This window comes from Phyllostomus discolor, chromosome 1 (genome assembly GCF_004126475.2).
Source record: "Phyllostomus discolor isolate MPI-MPIP mPhyDis1 chromosome 1, mPhyDis1.pri.v3, whole genome shotgun sequence".
NCBI lineage: Eukaryota > Metazoa > Chordata > Mammalia > Chiroptera > Phyllostomidae > Phyllostomus > Phyllostomus discolor.
The window spans coordinates 196,603,535-196,623,679 of NC_040903.2; the positions used below are offsets into that span (position 1 = coordinate 196,603,535).

The 20,145-nt window shown below is 57.7% G+C and overlaps 1 protein-coding gene across 1 annotated transcript in view; it reads right to left on the reverse strand.

Annotated features, from left to right (window-relative positions):
* Positions 1-19,870, reverse strand: part of LTBP2 (latent transforming growth factor beta binding protein 2) — a 90,837-nt gene extending 70,967 nt beyond the window's left edge. Inside the window, 5 exon segments of the mRNA XM_036012167.1 lie at positions 11,875-11,945; positions 18,274-18,550; positions 18,553-18,777; positions 18,780-19,068; positions 19,070-19,870. Coding sequence (XP_035868060.1) covers positions 11,875-11,945; positions 18,274-18,550; positions 18,553-18,777; positions 18,780-19,068; positions 19,070-19,114 — 907 coding nt within the window. The 5' untranslated portion in view covers positions 19,115-19,870.
* Positions 19,871-20,145: the final 275 nt, after the last annotated feature.

Genomic DNA, 20,145 nt, shown 5'->3' on the forward strand with positions numbered 1-20,145 from the left:
GGTAAAGGGGGGCTGAACAGGACCCCTTCCTCCAAGCTGGCAGTATGCAGCAGCCACCGGCCACGGGGGCCATGACTTCTTCTCTCCTCACTGCCCTTCATCATCTTGCAACATTGGAGTTACCTCTAGTGACCAGCAGCCAAGGGAGAGTCCCCTGCAGGCACACGCACCAGAGTGTGGGGCCCTGTCCCCCTCTCCCAGGACCTCCCCTGGGGAACAGGTGGGAACCCAGGAGAGCACAGTCAGGCTCACGCCGAACCCTCTAACTCAATGTCTCCTCCACCCGTCACTCATTCACTCATTCCATAAACACTGGCTGAGCCCCTCCTCTGTGCTAGGCATGGGGGACAGAGCCTTTGCCCACACAGAGCTGGCAGTTGAGTGAGGGAGTGAGGGAGACCCATAAAGAACAAGGGAACAATGAGAAACAAGAAAACAAGGCTGTTTCAGGCAGCATCACCGGCGACACGGTGGTCTGTGCCCAATCAGGCGCTCTCGAGGGCGGGCCTCCCTGAAGGGTGAGAGGCTGTGCTTGGTGCATAGGCGCAGGCAGACGCTTTCAGGCACAGGGACAGGCAGGTGCAAAGCGCCAGGGGCTGGCAGGAACACGGAGTGTTCGAGAGGTCGTCAGCGGTGCAGGGAGGCTGGGGTCTGTGACAGAGCGGGAGAGCAGTCAGCGAGGAAAGCTGAGGCCAGGTTCGCCGCCTCCACCGGAGGACCCACCAGGGCCGGGTCACCACCGCCAGAGACCAGCTCCGCAGCCAGACCAGGGCCAGCAATCCCTGGGGAAGGAGGCACGCCCAGGCCTGGTCTCTGCTCTGGTTTACTCGAGGGAGGGCGTAGAAAGGGAAGGCCTGAGTGGCTTCCAGGCGGACCGCAGAGCCCGCATCACTCCCGGTCCCTCGGAGCCACGCCTCTCTGCTGGCGGAGACCCGCAGCCCGGCCCTGGGTGAGAGCCGTGCAGCGGCCGACCCGTCTGGGTGTTGCTTCCTCCCGTGGGTGGGTGGTCCTTGCCGCTCACACGGCCTCTCGAAACCAGGCTAGCTTCCACCCTTCCCCTCCCGGGCTCTGAGGACGGCCCGTGGGTGACTTTAGCAGCGTCTCCCGCTCTCTAAACCCACGGCCCCAGATCCGTGTCTCCCAGCTGTGACTCGCTTACTTCCGGTTCTGCCTCACTTGCTAATTCACTCTTCCAACATTTAGTAAGCACCCTCTCTTGGTCCTACTGGGTGCTGGGGGCGCAAAGACGACAAGACGGGTCTCTGCGTGGAGGGAGCTCCGCCCAGTGGTGGGTTTCTCATAACCACAGGAGCCCCTCACCACTCAGGGCATGAGGTCCTCGGAGCAGACCAGGGTTGGCAAGCCTCGGTTGGTACAATGAACAACTCATGGAAAATGGGTAGTTAGGGGGGGAAGCTATAAAAAATGGCATGCGACTATGTATACGTTGTGGCAAATAAAAATTCTAAAAGGTTTCCAAGCCAGCCAGATTTGTTGGCGGACAAAACCCTACTTGGGAAGATAACCTTTCTGGATCAGAGCTTCTAAGAAAGGCCTTCCAACCAGTGTCAGGTTGTCGGAGGTGCTGAGCCAGCCCTGGCGGACTTCATTTGCATCCGCTCCGTGTGGTGTTCCTAAGCCTCAAGCAGGAACTGACTTCCTCACCGAACAAACACTTCAGCTTTGTTTGGAGCCTCGCCTCGCATCATGTATGGGGCTGGAGCACAGACTCCGCTCCTCCCTCTCCATTCCCCCCACATCACCCCCAAAGGGCCCCCGATGGCGGCCCCAAGCACCTGTCTGTGGAAGGGTGCATTCTTGTGACAGTTTTTCCTGGTCTGCAATAAAACGAAGGGAGATAGAAACCGTTTCCTGAGTTTATCGTTATGCGCTGCCCATTTTAAAGCTGTCTTATTTTGAAGTTACATCTTTTCTACTTTTTTGGTGTTAAAATGTCCTTCTGTAATGGCAGGTGATGGCAAAGGGTGGTCTGTTTTTCTAGCATCCTCACTTGGCAAAAGGGAAGAGCGGCCACTGCTCTTTGGTGCCGAGAATGTTTTTGGATCTTTTACTGGTGCATGAAATCCAAAAGTCTGGGACCCCTTGGGCAGGAGGCGGGCAAGAGCGGTCACATGTCCTTCTGTTTAAAGGAGACTGAAGCAAGGCATTCCTCTGTCAAATGAGCGCCGATCTCAAAACGGAAGTGTCTGGGAGGAGATCAGCCACCTCGGGGCGGCCAACGTCAGTGGCGGCTGGATGAAGCCAGGACGGAAACGCCGAGGGACCAGCAGGGACGGCTCTGTGCAGCGGGGTGGGGATTTCAAGAGGAAATTCCAGCATGGCGGCACGCAAAGTCTTTATGTTTCACTTTTAGAGCCTCATTCCTCCCAGTTTCCCTCAAGAACAGAGACTGTGCCTCACACGATCACCCTGGAATGGAGGACACGGCTTGAGCAAATGTTTGTTGATTGACTATTGGTAAAGTGTTCAGAAGCACAGTGCAGCGGTGTTCATATCTGATGGAATATTGGTGAATGGTTGTCAAGCACGAAGCCAGGATATCTGTGTTTAGCCATCGAGGACACACCCAGGCCCCTCCCTGCTAGAAGCGGCTCCCTCAGACAACCAGAAGGTGATGCTGTTACCAGCCTCGCCAATGCCAGTCCTTGGCCATTCATGATCTGGGCTCCTGCACACTCCCTGGCGCTCTCTTCCTCACTGGGGATTAGGCATGTGGAAAGTTTCAGCTTGGGGAGCTCAGCTCCGTGGAGTTAGCAGGATGCCAACAGAGAGGGGAATAAAAAGGAAACTCTCGAAACTGCTTTGAAAGTAAGAAATAGAAGGCATTGTCCCTCCAACCCCCCGCCTTCCGGCTGCGCCCCTTCCACCTTCAGCCGGCTCCAAAGCAGCCAGGCAGAGCTTTGCTCAGATTTTCCACACAAAGCCCCCACCTTTGGGAGGAGACCAAATTCGGAATGGGCAGGCCTGGGGAAGGTTCTGGAAAGAGCTCCCACCATTTGGGCCACTCATCTCCCCCCACGTGGCCTGCTCTTCCACTCGCTCAGAGCCTCTTCATCAAGCACGTGGTTGCAGTAAGAACATAGGATTGGGGGTCGGCAGGGCTCAGTTTGACTCCAGCTCGGCTGCATCCAGCTGCGTGGCTGTGGGCACATCTCGTCTCCCTGAGATTGTCCAGCTGGTGCCTCAGTTGTCGCATCCGTAAAGTAGGTCCGACAATTCCTGCCTCAGAGAGTCGTCAGGGACCTCAGCAGAGATCATGGGTGTGGGAGCCATCTGTACCGTTGAAAGCTGTGCTGTGCGATATAGCCTGATGCTGTGGCCACAAGCTGAATGTGGCTCTCTAAGATCCGACTGGTTAAAATGAAATACATTGTAAAATTCAGTTTCTCAGTTGCACTAGCCACATTGTAAGTGCTCCACCGCCACGCCACATCCGCGCATGGCTACCCATGTTGAACAGAAAGCTACAGAGCATGCCCATCATCACAGAAAGTGCTACTGGAGAGCACTGCAGAGCTTTAAAAAAAGATAATAAAACCCACCCCAAGCCCAATGGCAGAGGCGAGAGGGTTCCTGAGCTTCTCTGCTCCGACCCCCGTCCCCGGGAAAGGCAGTGTCTGTGCAGGCTCCGTGTAGTGAGACGGACACGCCCCATGGTCCGGAAGGCAGGGCTGCCTTCCAGGTGTTAAATCCAGCCAGTCCCCCCTCTGTGCCCAGAGAGGGCTTTTGTCACTAGATCTTTTCCCCGGGCCCCAGAGACACCTCCTGCCTTGGTTTATAGCCCGTTCGATGATGGGCACTGACTTAGGGGCGGGCCCTTCTCCAAGGCCTCCAATGCCATCCCTCTTGTCTGGAGGATGAACCTCAGCTCTGATCAGACTCTGGGCCCAGCACCTCCACACCTGAAGCTCAGCTGCTCCTCCATTAAACCTCCGTCTCCCCTAAAATTTGAGTCAGTGGGACCCTAAGAACCTACCCATGGAACAACTTGAGTCCCCCTTCACGAATAGGGGACCCAGATTTCAGAGACCCCAAGGCCAGTGAAATTCTAGTCTGGCTCCCACACCTTAGCATTCACCTGGGGATGGGTCCTCTCCATACCCAAGCTCTGCCCTTGGCCTGTGTCCCCGGGCCCCACCTCAGCCCCAAGCCCCCAGGCAGTGGGAGAAGGCAGGTCCTCCAGGGCTCACCCCGCTCCCACCACAGCTGTGCTGAGGCCGCAGCTCAGGACGGCTGGAAACAGCACTGGGGCTCAGGGGCCAGCCAAGCGCCCGGCTCCAAAATAGCAGTTGTGTTCACATAAAAGCCTCTAATGAGAGAAAGATGCCGTTCTTGGCCTCTCGCGCGCTCTTTGCAGACGCTGTCTGGCAGGCGGAGCGGGCCTCTACCGTTTGGCAGAGGGAGGGGAGGAAAGGGAGGTGTGAGTCAGACCTTGGCCCCCAGCCCCTCTGCATGGACCGCCCTGCTAATTGCATTAACAAACGCCTCGACGCTGGGCCAGTTGGAGGCCAGGGCCAGGGAGCAGCCCCAATTCCCACGGGCGCTAGCAGGCATGAGGACGGGGACCACGGGCAGGTCTGTGGCCCAGGGCTGAGGCATGGAGTCCCCTGCAGCTCCTGCTCCAAAGCAGAAGAGTCACTGTCCACCTCGTCAGAGCCCCGGGGGCCTTGTCTGGAAGGAGGCAGGGCTACGGAGACCCTGTTCCGGAGGGGTCCCTGAAGATGAGAGGAAGACGGGAGAGGTCCTGGGGCAGCCCCTGTCAGGGATGAGCCTGGGGACAAGTCCTTTCCAGGGAAGCAGCTGCGGGGCAGGAAAGGGGGCCCCGGTGGCTGGCAGGGGGCCGTCCAAGCCCTTCTGCAGCAGCACCGGCTCATGCCCAGGACCCAGGAAGGTTGGGAGTGTAGGGCACCATCCCCACTTATGACACAGCCAAGGCCAAGGCCAGAGCAGAAGCACGTAGGACAGAGTGGCCTTGCTGTCAAAGAGACCTGCATTTGAATTTCATTGTCAAGTTTCTTCTAGAAATTCCATCTAGAAAATGGTCGTGTATCTGATATTTACTATTAGCCTGAGGCGGTAAGTGAGACAGACACCGTCCTCTTCTCTGTGGACCTTTCAACGTAGACAGACTGTCACAGAACAAGTGAACACACGGGCAGAAGACCAGAAATCGGGATGTGAGTTGTGGCGGAAACGGAGGAGGGGCTGAGGTCCAGAATAAAGAAGCTGATGGGGCAGCTCTAGCCTGCGTGATGAGGGGGAGCCCCTCTGAGGGGGGAGCTTGAAATGGAGTCTGGGACAGTGACAGGCAGCCAGCCTCCTAGAGAGAGACGGGGACCCAACATCCTGGCAGTAGAGCATTCCGGGGCCCAGGCTGGATTTGGTAAGCAAGTAGGTGAGTGCCGAGACGGGGCCAGACACTCCGCAGCAGGAAGGTGTGGACAGGGGTTGTTATGATGTAGTTTATGGAGAAAGAGCCAGAGGGTAAGGGGGCCGGGACGGGGGGCGTTGGTGAGCAGTCAGCTGGCGGTTGCCATCAGCCAAGAGAGGGTGAGGGGACCCTGGGCCGGAGAGGCAGCAGGGGACGCAGGGAGGGGCAGGCCAGTCCCCCAGAGGTTTAGGAAGTAAAACAAACAGGGTTCAGGACAGATTCGAGATAGAGCCTGGGGGAGAGGAAGGTGTCTCAGGGGACCCCCAGGTGTCCAGCTTGAGCATTCAGGTGGGTGGGGATGTCCTCTAATAGGGTAGGTGAGACCGGCCAGGGGAGTGGCCTAGGAGGGAGGGAAACCGCTGGGTTTATTTCAGACAATTTGGGGTGGGATGTCTGGGAGGCATCAGGAGCAGGCAGCGGGACGGAGGAGTCGGGAGGTCGGAGGGGAGGGCTGGCGGAAGACATACATACGGGGCTAAATCTGGGCGCTGTCAGCCCGGAGACAGTGTTTACATCCCCGGGAATGCATTAGGTCATTCCAGGAGCCGTGCAGCGCGAGAGCGAAGAGGAGGACCCAGGCTCTGGGAAGCCACGGTGAGCTGTTGAGCAGAGGAGAAGCCGCAGCAGGCACAGGGGAGGGGCCAGGACAGGGAGTGACATGACGGCCACCCACAGGGGGAAGGGGCTGAAGTGTTTAGTGTGGTCCCTGGCACGGAGAGAGCATTGCACTGTTACTGCTGAGTGTTAATTGTTTGGCATGGAGCCTACTGGCACTGAGTAATGGGGAGCAAATAACGCTTGGCTTGGTTCCCGTGGCCCCCTCTTTCTGTGGGGGATTTGCAAGATCTGGGTAAAGTCCTGGGGCGGCCCAACATCAAGATGCTGGGTATAAAAGGACAAACCAGCCAAGGAGGTGCGGAGAGGCAGCTGGGCTGGCAGAAGGAAACTACTAGGCCACCCATGGGATCATTCACCCACTTAGTCCCTTTACGGACGTGTGCCGAGTAGGTCGAGAGGGCGGGCACTGTGCTGCTGTCAGTAGGACACAGCCCTCAGCCCCCGGGGGCCCCTGGGTAAGAACATCCGCTCAGTTAGATCTTTGGGAGTGCACCTGCTCACCAGAAAGATCCAAGGTGCCCGTAGCTGGTGAGGGGAGAGATGGATGGTCTCTCGCTGGGACTGCAGCCTTCGTGTTAGCTGGGTCTCACTGAGGTCATGTGATGACTGCCCCTAGCCACCCCCCACCTTCCTCTCCACCACTCTGGCTCCTGCTGGTTTGTAACTAGTCAGAGAAGAACCTGCAAATCACACCCCTGCTCTGGCCCTTGTCCTGAGAGTTTGTTCAGCGCTTACCATTACAAGGCCCTGGGCTCATTGCTTTACATGTACCTCTTTTCTTCCTTCTTATAGCTGCTACAAGCACTGTTCTCATCCCCATGGGACGTCTGTGGACACTGGGGCTGCGGGTGACCAAGCAGTTGCCTGAGATCTTCATGCAAGTAAGTGATGGAGCAAGGGTTTGAACCCAGGGAGTCTGGGTCTAAAGGTGGGGCTCTTACCCTTTGGGATGAGGTCATTACAGAGCTGGGGCGGGTGGGCTAGGGAAGTTCCCTCAGGGAAGCCGAGATCACGAGGGTCGGAGTCCCCGGAGCACTGACAAGCGGACTGGAATGAAAGCCACGCAGAGGCTGTGGACCGAGAAGGCAGGAGCAAATACCCAGGGTGCTCCGGGATCTCCCGAGGGTCTCCTGAGCCCTGTGGGGAATTCTCTGGAAGAGCTGATAGGCCTGGGGTTGCAGAAGGGCTTGTCTCAGCACAGACTGGGCGAGGCCCTGGGTCACTCAGCACACACTTACTGAGCCTTTACTCTGTGTCCAGTGAACACATGCTACTGAGCGGCCCTCGGGGGTCAGGGGACACCTTCAAGGCCAAATATGGGTAAAGCACATAGAACATGACCTTGAAATGAACATTTAACGTGAGTTATCTCGCTCGTTCTTCATGACTACGTGAGGCGGAGACTAATAGTCATGTTCTACAGGAGAGGGAACTGAGGCACAGAGAGCTTAAGCACCTTGCCCGTAGTCACAGAGCTGAGCGGTGGGGCCGCCGTGTAAGCCCGGGCAGGCAGCACGGCCCCCCTGGATCTAGATGGAGACGGCGGCTGAACTTCGAGGCTCTGCTGATTTCCGGCTGCGAGACGGGCCAGCAGTTAGGTTCTGTGATCTGTGATCGGGATCAGGATCAAATCGACCCTGGTTTACAGGGCTGTTGTGAGGGTTAAACACTAATAATCCAGGGCCCTGGCCCACAGGGAGGGCTACAGGGTGTTATTATCATTAATCTCCCCAAAACGACTCTTACTGATTGTTATACCCACCACATGGAGGAGGCTCTTGGGCAAAAGAGGGACAGTCACTTGCCTGCAGACAGAGCTGGGGTTCGACCCCACCACTCCTTGGATGTGGCACCAGAATTCAAAGCACGAGCTCTTAACCCTAAGCCTTTCTGCTGGGGGGTTGAGGGTCAGTAACCCGCCCAGCCCCCTCCTCAACAGCAGGGACTCCCTCTGCCCTCTCCAGAGCAGCCCCAGTCCCTGTGCAGCTAGGCTGAGATACACTGAGAATGTAAAGAATTCTTCAAATCCTCTTCCCATTGTGTGTATGGGCTGGGGTGGTGATGAAGGTGAGCCAGCCTGGGAAGACTGGAGGGTCTTCCAAAAGTCCTAACTGTAAACGGGACCCGCTCTCCCCACACTTGTCTGCAGTCCTGCCCCTCAGCCGAGCGAGCCAGGCAGGCCCTGGTCCTCAGTCTGCAGCCTCCACAAATGCACAAACATGCAAATTGCATGGCAGAGCTGGCAAAGCCACAGAAGGACAGGCAGATACGAAGACGAGAGGAGAGAGGGCCCAGCTCGTGACCCTGCCAAGGTGCAGGGAGGAGGTGCGGCTCCAGCAATGGCCACCTGCAGGTACGGTGGCCCCTAGAGGTCCAGGGCCGGGGCCAGGGCCGGGGCCAGGGCCGGGGCGAAGGAAGGGGCCCTCCAGGGAGACGGGCTGCTATGTTGCAGCAACCTAGGATTCTGGGAGAGGAGGTGAGAGGGGTGACAGGTGGTGGCCCCAGGGGTCTCAGGCCATCACTCCAACCAGGGGGTTGGAACCACAGATCTCTGGAAGACACCCGGGCACCGTCACAGTCTCCACACTGTTCTGGGACTAGACTTCATTCTTGGCAGTGGGAGGAGGTCACACACCCGTCCTTGTCAGCCCCCCTCTCCTGTTGGTGGAGTCACCCCACATGTGTGAAACTGCTAGGACAGTCATGAGCCTTCCCCTGCAGAGGGGCAGCCATGGGGGGTGGCGGGGGAGGAGAGGGAGCCGGCAGACCAGCTGACAGGGTGTGGAGCCAAGAGCCCTACATTCTACAGAGCTCGGGACCCAGTGGTTCAGGGCCAGCGCCATGCTGCCCACGTGGTTCTTGTTAGGCTCGTTAGTAGAGGAACGGCAACAAGCAAACAACACAGGGCCCAGCTAATTAGCACACAGACCTTCAGTGGGCAAGCTGACTTCGAGTGGGAAAGGCCAACGCCCACTGGCAGTTCTTCCTCCAGGAAAACTGCCAGCCTGCGTGCGCGGGTCAGGGACGACCGGGGAGCAGCAGGGTGAGAGGGCCTTGGAGGGAAATCACAGGGACTGAGGACCCCCCCTGGTGGGGTGGGTATTGGCAGCCCCCTGGAGCAGCCCCCTGCTGGGGCATGAGGGTGGACACACTCATTGGTGGTGACAATCCGCAGATTCACCCAACTTGGAGTTTCCAGTGTCGAAACTCCAGCTTGGCAGAGACTAATGCTGGAAAATCACGTGCAAGTTAGGAAGCTGAGAACCTCTGGGGCTGGAGGGCCGGAGCGAGGCCCATGCCCAGACCTCTTGGGCAGCTGGTGAGAAGCCACCCGCCCCCCTGCCCCCTGCTCCAGCTTCAATTCAAACCTCAGCAACACTCTCTGCTGAGCTGGCCAGAACTTTCCAACCCTCCTCCCCACCTCCAACCCCGAATCCCTTCCAAGGCCTCCAGAGTCTCCCGAGGCCCTGCAACTCGGGAGTCCCTGAGGGCAGTCCGCGGACCAGCCACCACAGCATACCCTGGGAACTAACTCGTTGGGAGCAGACCCCCCAGCCCTGCCCCAAACGTGCTCAACCAGAATCCGCACTTCAGTGAGATCCGGGAGGATCAGGGGCATATTCCAATACAAGTAGTACCCCCCGAGGCAAATCTTCCTATGATGGACCCCAAATTCTGTTCATTGTTCTCAGGTCCTGCTGGAATCACCTACGGCGCTTTAAGAAAATACTAGAGCTTGTGCTGAATGTAACACTGACTCCCCACATCCCTGGCTTTGCTGCCCAGGGCGGTCACTGGTTTTGAGTCCCAGACCCTCCTCTAATGAGGGGTGGGTCTTGACCGAGTCACCACTTCTCCGAGGCTCACTGTCTTCGTCTTTAAAATTAGGAGGCGCCCCCCACTCTTCCTCCAGGCACAGAGGATGTGTCCCCAGAGAGCCCACACTAACCCAGAGTCCCGGAAAAGGAAAGAATTTCCAGGCAGACTATTTGCTTTGCTGTTTGTTTCTGAATTTGGGGTTTTGATGCCTTTATCTGGAGATCCTTAGAGAGGCCCAAGATTCTGCCTGAGCTTCACTGTCTGACCGGGAGAGAGGTCAAGGCCAAGACAGAACCAAGAGCTTGGCGAGCCAGCAGCCCCACCCCCACAGGAGTGGAAGCAGCCCTGTCTTGCCCCTGTCTTGTCGCCTTCTCAGGGGGCATCAGAACCAGCAATGAGGGCCTCCGTACGGGCTGCCGACACCATGAGTTTGGTCGTGCACCTAGAAACCCTCCCACTGCCCAGGGCCTCGGGCAGGAAGGGGTGCTGCTGAGTCGGGCCCTTGCGGCCAGGCTCAGGGCCTGCCTAAGGGCAGTGGCAGCTCCAGCAAGGACAGTCTGAGTGAGCCCCTGGGGGCTGCCATGCAGACCTGGGGAGCCGACCAGAGCCCAAGAGGGGCCCTGAGGGTGAGAGAGAAAGATCCAAGGCGCTTCCTGAAACCACCAGAGCTGCTGTTACCTGTGGGGATGCCACACTCCGGACGGCCCCAGCCTCAGGTGGCCGTGGGAGGGAACAAAGCCCCACAGAGAAAAGTCCAGGGTCCTGGAGTCACACTGCCTGCATCCAGCCCCTGTGCCAGCATTTGGGGTAGAATACTCTCAACCACATTTCCCAACTAACCTGGGCCTCGGTTTCCTCCTCTGTAAGCGGGATCAAGAAATACTCATGTTGTAGGATTATTGAGAGGCTCAACTAAGATGATGTATATAAAGAGCTTAGCACAGTGTTGGCAACACGGTAAAGGCTCAGCGATTAGCTCCTAGTGTCGTAGCAGCGGCAGCGACAGCAGTGGTGGTAGCAGCAGCATTGATGGAGGTAGTGCAGTAATACTGCTAGCAGCAGTAATGGTGGCAGCAGAGTAGTAATGGTGGTAGTGGTAGTAGAAGTGGTAGAAGTGGTATATTGTCACCCCCCATTCACAGATGTAGAAAGTGAGGCCCAGAAAGTAAGGTACGGTATGTGGCAGGAAGTTGTCGTAATTAAGAAAAGGCACTTTGGAGTCAGGTTACCTGAGTTCAGATCGTGCCATGGAGCAAGGGACCTGTCTGTGCCTCAGTCTCCTCATCTGCCAGATGGACAGTGGAACTACCTACCCCGTGGGAATGTAAGTGCACCTTGCACAAAGGGAGTACTGTGTGGTTATCGGCTCCCGTCCTTGTCACTGCCCCTGCCACCATCAGTGGAAGCTTGGGCGCCAGCCCTGGCTCCCACTCGGTTTCCACGTGACCAGGATGACTATCCTCCCGCTGGTCTCATCTGGGCCGGCTGCCGGCTTCAGAGCAGGCCAAAGGGAGGCTGCTCCAGACCTGATCAGAGCCTTGTCTGACCGTCCTGGCAGGGCGCCTGATGGAGGCCAGGACCAGAGAGGGGGTTCCCTTAGCACGCGCTGTGAGCAGTGCCCAGAAATGTGTGGTGCAGAGGCTCTGGGGCCAGCCGTGCTCTGCAGACACGGGGCCATGTGGGCACCTAAGGGACCCTGCAGGCACAGCAGGTGAGGTGCCAACGCAGTAGGGCAGCAGGAAGGGAAGGCAGGAAGCTTTACAAACATAAGTGGGGCTTTTGTTTGAGAAGTTGTTTCCGGTTGGAGGCATTCTATAATCTCCTCCCTCCCAGGGCCCCTCGCCTCTGCTCCAGCGTGGAGCCTCGCCCCCCGGAGGGAGACTGGAAACTGTGGATGACACGTCTGCTCCAGGCTCTGGAGTCCCACGCCCAGCCGACTTCCCAGGAGACAGAAGGAGCAGGGCGGGTGGGGCGGAGGCACTCACGTTTGATGCAGTGGCTGGTGCTGTTGGCCGTGGTCCATCCTGGGCAGCACTTCCCCCCGCAGACATTCCTCCTGTGGAGTCACCGACACGGGGTCAGGTATGAGGACACTCAGGGAGGGGCCATTCCCAGAGCCCCCCCAGGGCCCTGCCCCCCTGGGAGGACGCTGTCAGGCTGCAAAGACCACCCAGCGTATCTAGGGAGGCCGCCTGGCCTGGGGCAGGCACTGCGGGGACCTGCAGAACTGACATTCAGTCCCGACTCTGCCATTCCCTGGCTGACGTTGGGGGACCTCACTCTCTGCATCTGTCCAACACAGAGCCCGCTGGGACAATAGTGACAAGGGATCATGACGATGATCAAAAAGCAAGTTCAGAGAGGTTCGGTCCCTTGCCGAGGCCGCACGGCCGTGAGAGCCAGAGCCAGATGCACATCTGAGGGGCCCCACCCTAAGTTGTGCTCCAGCCCTCCATTGCCTCTTGCTATAAAGTGAGCGCCACGGCCCTTCCCGACAAGCACTGACCATCCAAGGGGAGCTGGAAGACACACGCAAAATGGCCTAGGGGACATATGTGTGCATCACCTGCCAACACATGCACACTGGGAGGAGCCTCAGCTCTCGAGCCTGCTAGTGCACGGTAAGACTGAGAACCAGGCTCCAGAATTTCTGTTTAAGACGGGCGTGTGAGGCGGCTAGCTGACGGGAAGGTGGGGCTGGGGACCTGGGGTAAGCCGCCTCTGCATGAGGAGCTCCCTGTTGTAATGTGGGCAGGCTGACGGAACTCATGCTATAGGGTGACGCAGTCCTGCTCCCAGCTACTCTTTGGTGCTGGCATGGAGGGTGCCCCCAGGAAACAGTGACCTGTGCTGACTGCTGGGGCGCTCACCCTACTCACCCAAACTTCGCTTCAGGAGCCTGCTGAGGCACCCTGCCGCACCAGCAGATGTCACCGGCCCTGACTCTTGAACTAAAGGCCCAAATGCCTGGCCCTGGGGGACTTCCCTAGAAGGGCTCCTCCTGGGGAAGACCTCTGGGGGCCCGACTGCTTGGCTCAGGTGGGGCCTGGCTCTGGCTGCGCGGGTCCCATCATTAGCATCAGAACTGGTCTACTGAGCACTCATTGGCTCCGGTGGCAGAGGTACAAGGCCAGAGAGTCAGGGCGAAGGACAGAGCAAGAGGCCATCCCTGTGTCCTCTGTGGCCAGCATGGTAAGCATCTGGTCCCACTTAGGGATTTGTTTGACATTTGAATGGACCCCAAAGCCTGTGTGGTTTTGGAGCTGTACAAAGCATTCAAAATAAATTCCTGCAGCTTGAAAAAGCTGAGACTCATTCCTGGCCCTTTGGTCCAACCTCCCAGGGAGCTCTCAGAATGTGCCCCCAGCCAAGGGCTGTGCCATTCCCTCCACCTCGAAGCCTCTCTGGACCACTGCCTTCGGCAGCTTCCAGATTCTACCGTGGCCTCATCCCTGTGAGGGCCCAAGCCCCGGGTTCTGGGCAAGGGGCTGGTCCTCATGCCCAGGGTTTCTGGATGTGTACCTACCCATTTGTAAGTCACTACCCCTTGCAGTGGTGACAAGGCTCTTGGAGGCCTGGGAGGTCCCCGGAAGGAAACAGACTGCAGGCCCTGGGTGTTTTCGGAGCATGGGGGCCTGGGCAAGCCCAGAGAGCATGGACCGAGGGGCCTGCCTGGATAGTCGTGGCATGGAGCCCTGCCCGAGGAGGCCCCCAGAGCCAGCTGTCACCTCAGATGACCTCAGAATGGCTTTGCAGCTGACTGCCCATGGTAGAACCCTCAGGGCCGTCAGGGCCACAGTGAGGACTGGCCAGAATCAAAGGCTGTCAGGTGGTGGAGATCGGGGGAGCAGCTTGGGAGTGGGAGGGACCTCCAGAGGGATTCAGGTTCCAATGAGGGCCTCTGAGGGTCCTTTTTAGGCCAGTATGAGAGTCTTGGGTAGAGGCCCAGGGAGGTGGCCAGCCAGGAGATGACCATTCAGTGGGCTCTGGTCAGCTGGAGAGAGCAAATGAGCCCGACTAGCTGGGCTACATGCTCAGTGGTTCTGACCCCCTGAAAGGTACCACTTATGGATCATATGAATCCAATCTTCCAGGTGACACCATTCAGCAAATATTAGCCCAGTACGCATCACCATTGCCCAACACCTGAGGACACTTCTGGTTAACAGCATGGGACAGTTGCTGTTCCATCTGGGACAAACCTGGTCATACCAATCCTTTGTTTAAAATCCCCCACAGCTCTGCACTGGCCTCTACAGAGCTAACCAGGCCCCACCTGCCTCTGCGGTCTAATTATCGCCATCGGCCCTCCCTCGTCTCCGTGTCCATCTACAACCAAGGCTCCCAAGGGTCCTCCAAGGATACCAAGTTTCTCGTCCGCCAATTTCACTCTCTTCGGTCACATTTTTTATGGCTTTGCTCAAGCTGCTCTCTGCCTACAATGCCTTCCCTCTCGTCTTGGATAATTAAAATCTTTTGCCCTCCAAGACTTCCAAATCAAATGTTACTTCCCCTGACATCTACCCAGCCTTCCGCATTCTCCATTTCCTGGCACCTTTTAGTATTAATCAGTCTCAGGGTGTTGGTTGCATGGGTCTCAACTACCTTGAGGGTTCTTTCTTAGTCCTTTCTGCGCCTCCAGAGTCTAGCACAGGGTCTGACACCTGCGATACACTTAATGCGTCATTGGTTCACTTAATCTAGTGTTTCCCAAAAAGCGGATGAGCATCCCTGAGGGCAGGGAAGCGGGCTTTAGGGTTCCACAACCACAGCATTCGCCAATCCCGAGTCCCACAATGAGAAAGGGATCCCCCTGTCACTGCTCTTTTCAGCCTGATGAGGTCAGTGGACACAGCCTGTCCACTGTTGCGTCTGCAGGCCAGTTCCTCCCCCTACGCTGGCCAGGCCCCCTTTTCGGTAGGGAGAGCACACCGCAGAGCTGAGCTCCTTAAGATAATGGTGTCTGACTAGAATTTGAGAACATTTTGTTTTGATTTCAATTTTTCTCCAGTTATCTTCTCTTCAAGACAAGTGGTACTGTTTTCAACTTGTGATAGTGATACAAAGTTTCCTAGAAAATTAATTTATTTGTGTAGAAAAATGAATCAGGCACTGTTTGTAATAGCAAAAAAAAAAAAAAAAAGTAACTCATCTAAATGTCCAAAACCAGAAGGATAGACAAATAAACTGTGGTATATTCAGACAGTGGAATAATATACAACAGTTCGAATGAATAAACTTGGGCTAATTATATTAACATGGTTAAATCTCAAAAATCTAATGAGGGGGAAAGCAACTTGTGGAAGCATAATACAGTATGGCATCACTTATCTATGTTTAAAATATGCAAAACAAATTATTATTTTATGGATGTGTGCATCTGTAGTAATAGTATAAAGACATGTTGGAATCATAAGTAAGTTTAGGGAGAGGTGGAGGAGAGAGGAAGGCAGAGATGGAGGCAAATTTATAGAGGACATTTCAACTACAAAAAGTCAGATGCAAAATATGCCAAAATATCAAGGTTTGCTAAAGCTGGATTAGGAGTTATGTTATATCCAATATCTTTTTGTGTGTTGGTACAAAACTTCACTGTATAAAATATTTTAAAATAAATAAAACACAAAATCCTGCTATTTTAACAGTACATAAATTTAAACAAAAATAATAGAGCAAGAGATGAAAGGGAAAATATGATGAGAGCGGTGTGCCTTGAGGCTAGTTCGAGAAGCAATGAACTCTGGGAAGCAATGGCTTCCGAAATTCCCTGTGGACTGTCAGTTCCATTAGCGCAGGACCTGTGTGGGCTCTGGTGTGTTTCGTGCAATAAATCCCCACTACACTGCAGGTTCCATGAGGACAAAGGCTGTTTGCCACTGCTGCATCCCCATCATCCACCACAGCACCTGACGTACAGGAGGCTTTCCAAATGTGTGTTGAATGAATGAATGAATGGTTGAGTGAATGAATGATTAAATGAATGAATGAATGATCTCCAGTACTAGTGATGTCATTCCAAGCTTCACCAGCAGGTGGCACTTGGTCCTTGGCCCTAAGGAACCGACAAGGCAACTGCCAGAGAGGCTAGCCTGGCCAGGAGCCCTTAGCCAGAATGCACCTGGGTAGAGAAAGCTCGCTAACAAGATTGCCACTCAGCCCCTCCCCAGCTAACCTGGAGTGGCTGACTGGCGTGCGAGAGGAACTTGCCCTTTATCAAAGCTGCAGAAAATAATCTGGGGAAGGAGCCAAACCCAGCCATGCGATAGGATGTATGCACCTGCATACATACAGCAGGTGTCTGTGGGTGGCACCCAGCCCATGCTCTTACACACCTGTGCACACCTGTCAGCCTTATTGTGGTAACAATCTGCTTTGCTCATCAGTACCTCATTTCACGGTTTCTAATAGTGCACGCTCCCACCCCTGCCCTCTGCTACCCCCTCCCCCCTCCCCCCAGCTAAATGCCAGCCAGGTAGGTTCCTCCAGGATCTGGCCCAACCCCTGCTTCCAGCCTCAGCCCCATGGCTCCACTCACTGTCCTGCCCCAAGGCCAACAGTGAGAGGCCCTTGTCCTCCGGCAGCGCTAGGCCTCTAGGCCCCGCTCCTGCCACCTCCCCTCTGCTTTCTCCCCTGCAGCCCATTGAGCACCAGGGACCCCCGCTCACAGAGCCTCCTTGTCCTCTGAGCTCCTCGGCCACAACTGCCCCATTCCTTTACTCTTAACACGAAGCTTATGGGCCCAGAAAACACATTCACCGGGACATATCTGTTCACTTCTCCAACTCAATTATAAGCAATTGAGTTGCTCTTCTGGCGAGAACAGCACCTTTGCTTCTGGGACCCACCCCCATCCCAGCCCCCCACACTTGCTCTTAGGAAGCCTGTGTTCACCCGCAAAAGTCAGGAAGGGAAAAACCGGAAAACACGGCAGGTGCTCCACGAACACGTGTTGGCTGACTCCTTGTGTAAACCACTTGGCCGTGCACCCGCCTACCCTCTGCCTGCTTTCAGCTGGGCGTCCAGCGGGCGGCAGGGAGCTCATGCACTCGTTCAGCGGGCACCTTTCAGCAGGTACCAAATGGCACCGCACACGTGTGCAGCTCTCCTCCAGGCACCAGCGACCCAGCAATGAGCAAACAGAGCCTCTGTTTTCTTAGGGCCTGCATTACCATGGGCTGGGAGACACAGCCATAAACACAGAAAGAGAAATATAATACGTCACGGGGGAGGAAGTGCTATGAAGAAACGTAAAGCAGGGTGAAGGGAGAGAGAGGAGGGTGGGGCCGCAGTGGGGGAAGGCCTCTCTGAGCAGAGACCAGAAAAGCAGTGAAGGCGAGCGGGGGAAGGGGCTGCAGCCAAGGAAAACCGGCAGTGCAGAGGCCCCAGGGACGTCCTCAGGAACAGAACTGGGGTACCGGTGCCCTTCCTGCTGTGCACCAGAACCAAACCGGGCTGGTAAATCGGGCCCAGGCCAAGAGGGCTGCCAGGTTTCTTCCCAGCCTCCCGGTGGTGCCCCCACCCATCCCTGCGTTGCCCAGGGCTCCCCTGTCCTCCATTCTGGAGACACCCGACATGCCCAGGCCAGGCAAAGCACCTGGCAGCCAGGATGATCCCGGACTGGGGAGCCTCTCGGTGCTGCGAGGGCGCCCCCCGGCGGGCAGTGGATGGTGCTTGGGAAGAGAGAAAAAGCAAATCGCATAGTTGGGAAGAGCCCAAGCCTTGCAAAGTGGCTGAGGCACGCTGACACTTAGCTGCACAGGCGGACACACACAATTCCCCATGTAACCACCGTGCCGCAGCCACACCGGGGCGCAGGCAAAGTGCCCCCGAGCCAACGCCTATTCCCACATCTCACCATCCCTGCACCCAGGCCAACCTGCGCCCAACCGGAACATGTGTCCCATGTGCAGGTTTTGCTGCCAGCCTCCTTCCCAGAGATGCCACTGCTCTCGCACTCCGGAGCCCCCGACATCCTCCACCTGCCCGCGCTGTATGCTCCCTCGGCCCCCAATGGGTCTGAAGACCTGGACCCGCCACCCCGCTGCCCCCTCCCACTCCCTCTGCATCCCGCAGCTCAGGTTCCGCTGAGGGCGGGCGAATGCAGAGGCGTATTAGGAAAGGATTTAACGTCGGGTCTCGGGGAGCTGTACGAAAAGGTGAAGATGGTGTTTCTCTCTCCCTTCAACTTTCTGAAAGTGGGTCAGACCTCCAAGCCCCGGCTCCGTGCTGTTTCCCTGCAGTACTGAGGCCGGAAGGACGACGGGCAGAGCCCACTCCCCTCTCTCCGCCTGCACATCCCTCCAGCGACGAGCGCACAGCCGCAGCTCTCTTTCCCCACCCCCCACCCCACCCCCAGCCCCCATGCTTTTCTCTCCAGTGCTCACCCGGTGAGCCGTCTTCGCGGCGGGGTTGGGGGCGCAGCCCCGGGCCGCTGCTGGGTCCTGAAGCGCGGGTGAGCCGGGGCGGCCGGTGCCCGGGGTGCGAACTGCTGCTGGCCCAAGGGACTGCTTCTCCAGGTCTGCGCAGGTGGCCGGACTCGCCGAGGCTGCTGAGCTCGGGGCGGCCTCCTGGCCTCCGTCTCAGCGGACCTCCTGGGGCTCCCCCAGCCGGGATGGGCCACCTCTGCGGGCGGAGAGCCCGCGACGGGCGCGTCCTGCTCCGGAACAGACTGTACACCTTGGCTGCAGCCGCCACGGGCTGGCTGCCCCCAGGGCGCCACAGCCGACTCGCGTCCCTGTCAGCTGGCTCGTATCTTCCCACTGGGTACCTCTGAGCATGACCCACGCCCACGACGAGAGCCAGAGTGAGCGGCAGAAAGCTCCTCCAGGGGCTCCACAGGGCGCGCCCCGGGCAGGGGGCGGTGGTCGGCTGCCTCATGGCGCGGGGCCACTGGGGAGCGGTGCGTGTGGGGAACAGTCCGGGCAGTCGGGGAGCCCGACCGCCCGCGGGCTGCGCTCAGGTCTCCTCCCGGCGGCTGATTCTCCTGGTCTAGGGGCTCCCCGGAGTCCGACTGCCGGCCCGGCTATTCCCGGAGCGAGCGCTCGGCAGCGGAGGGGCCCGGGGCTGCGCGCCCTGCGCCTGGCGTCCGCGCTTGGTCTCCAGCTGGGCGCGCACCGCGGCTATACCTTCGCGCCTTCTCCGCGTCGCTGTGGCCTTCCGAAGGGGTACTGGAGGGTTTTTATTTTTGGAAACCTCTCTGTTTTTTCGTCTCTTTATCCACACCATGCCCCCTCCTCGGAGGGACAGCTCAGCCCCCTCATTATGGGAGAGGGAGAGAGGAATTCCAGCAACACCCACTTTGGCACCGGGAAGCGAGCGGGCGGCGTGGGGGGGTTAACCCGTGAGTAGCTGGGGGTGGCGCAGGGCTGACCCGAGGGCTGACGCGGGAGATGCCGCCTGCTGGAACAGCGGCACCGGAGCCACCTCTCTCCTGCTCTGGGCAAGCTCGAGCTGCTGACCTGTCCCGAATTCATCTCCCGCCCCTGACCTCGGGGACAAACTCTAGGTTGGATGACCAAGGCTGCACCCTTGAAGGTCCGAGGGAGGCGGGGCGAGGTACCAAGAACGGCGTGACAGAAACAGGACCGACCCTGGGGACCGACTCCCTGCCCCTTCGCTTCTAGCCCTGGCCACTGGGGCGTCCGCCCGGGTGCAGGCGAGCCCTGGGACAGCGCGGGGGGACTCTGGAAGGTTAGCTTTGTGGCGGGCGCGCTCGAAGGTCGCGTGGAAGGGGGCCGCACGCCCTCTGGTGGAGTTGGCCGCGTCGTTGGCCTTGCTGCCGCTTGCAGAGCGACCTGCCGCCGTCGGTCGCCTTCGCTTCCTGTTCTCGTGCCCTTCCCGTTGCGTCAGTGTCCAGCCGGAGGGCGGATCCTGGAAAGAGTGTCCTCTCTTTCACAGACGGTGGACCTGGAAGATCCCACACAAGGGAATACAAGCTCAACCCCTGACCTTGGCCTACAGAGGCCTGCCTGTCTGGCCCCCCCATCTGATCAGTCTCCTCTCTTGAAGGGGCACTCACCACCGCGTTGCACTTGCACCCGCCTCCTCTCTGCTCCCGAGCAAGCGGAGTTAACGCCCACGTCCCCGTCCCTGGAACGCTCACCTCCAGGATGTTTACAGAACTAACTCTTCATCGCTTCTCTCAACTCAAACATCACCTCCTGGAGCGGCCACCCCTGACCCTTCCCCCACCCCCACCCACCAATCTAGAGGAGCCCTCCCACTGGAGTCCTCACTGTCTAACACATCGGCCTGTT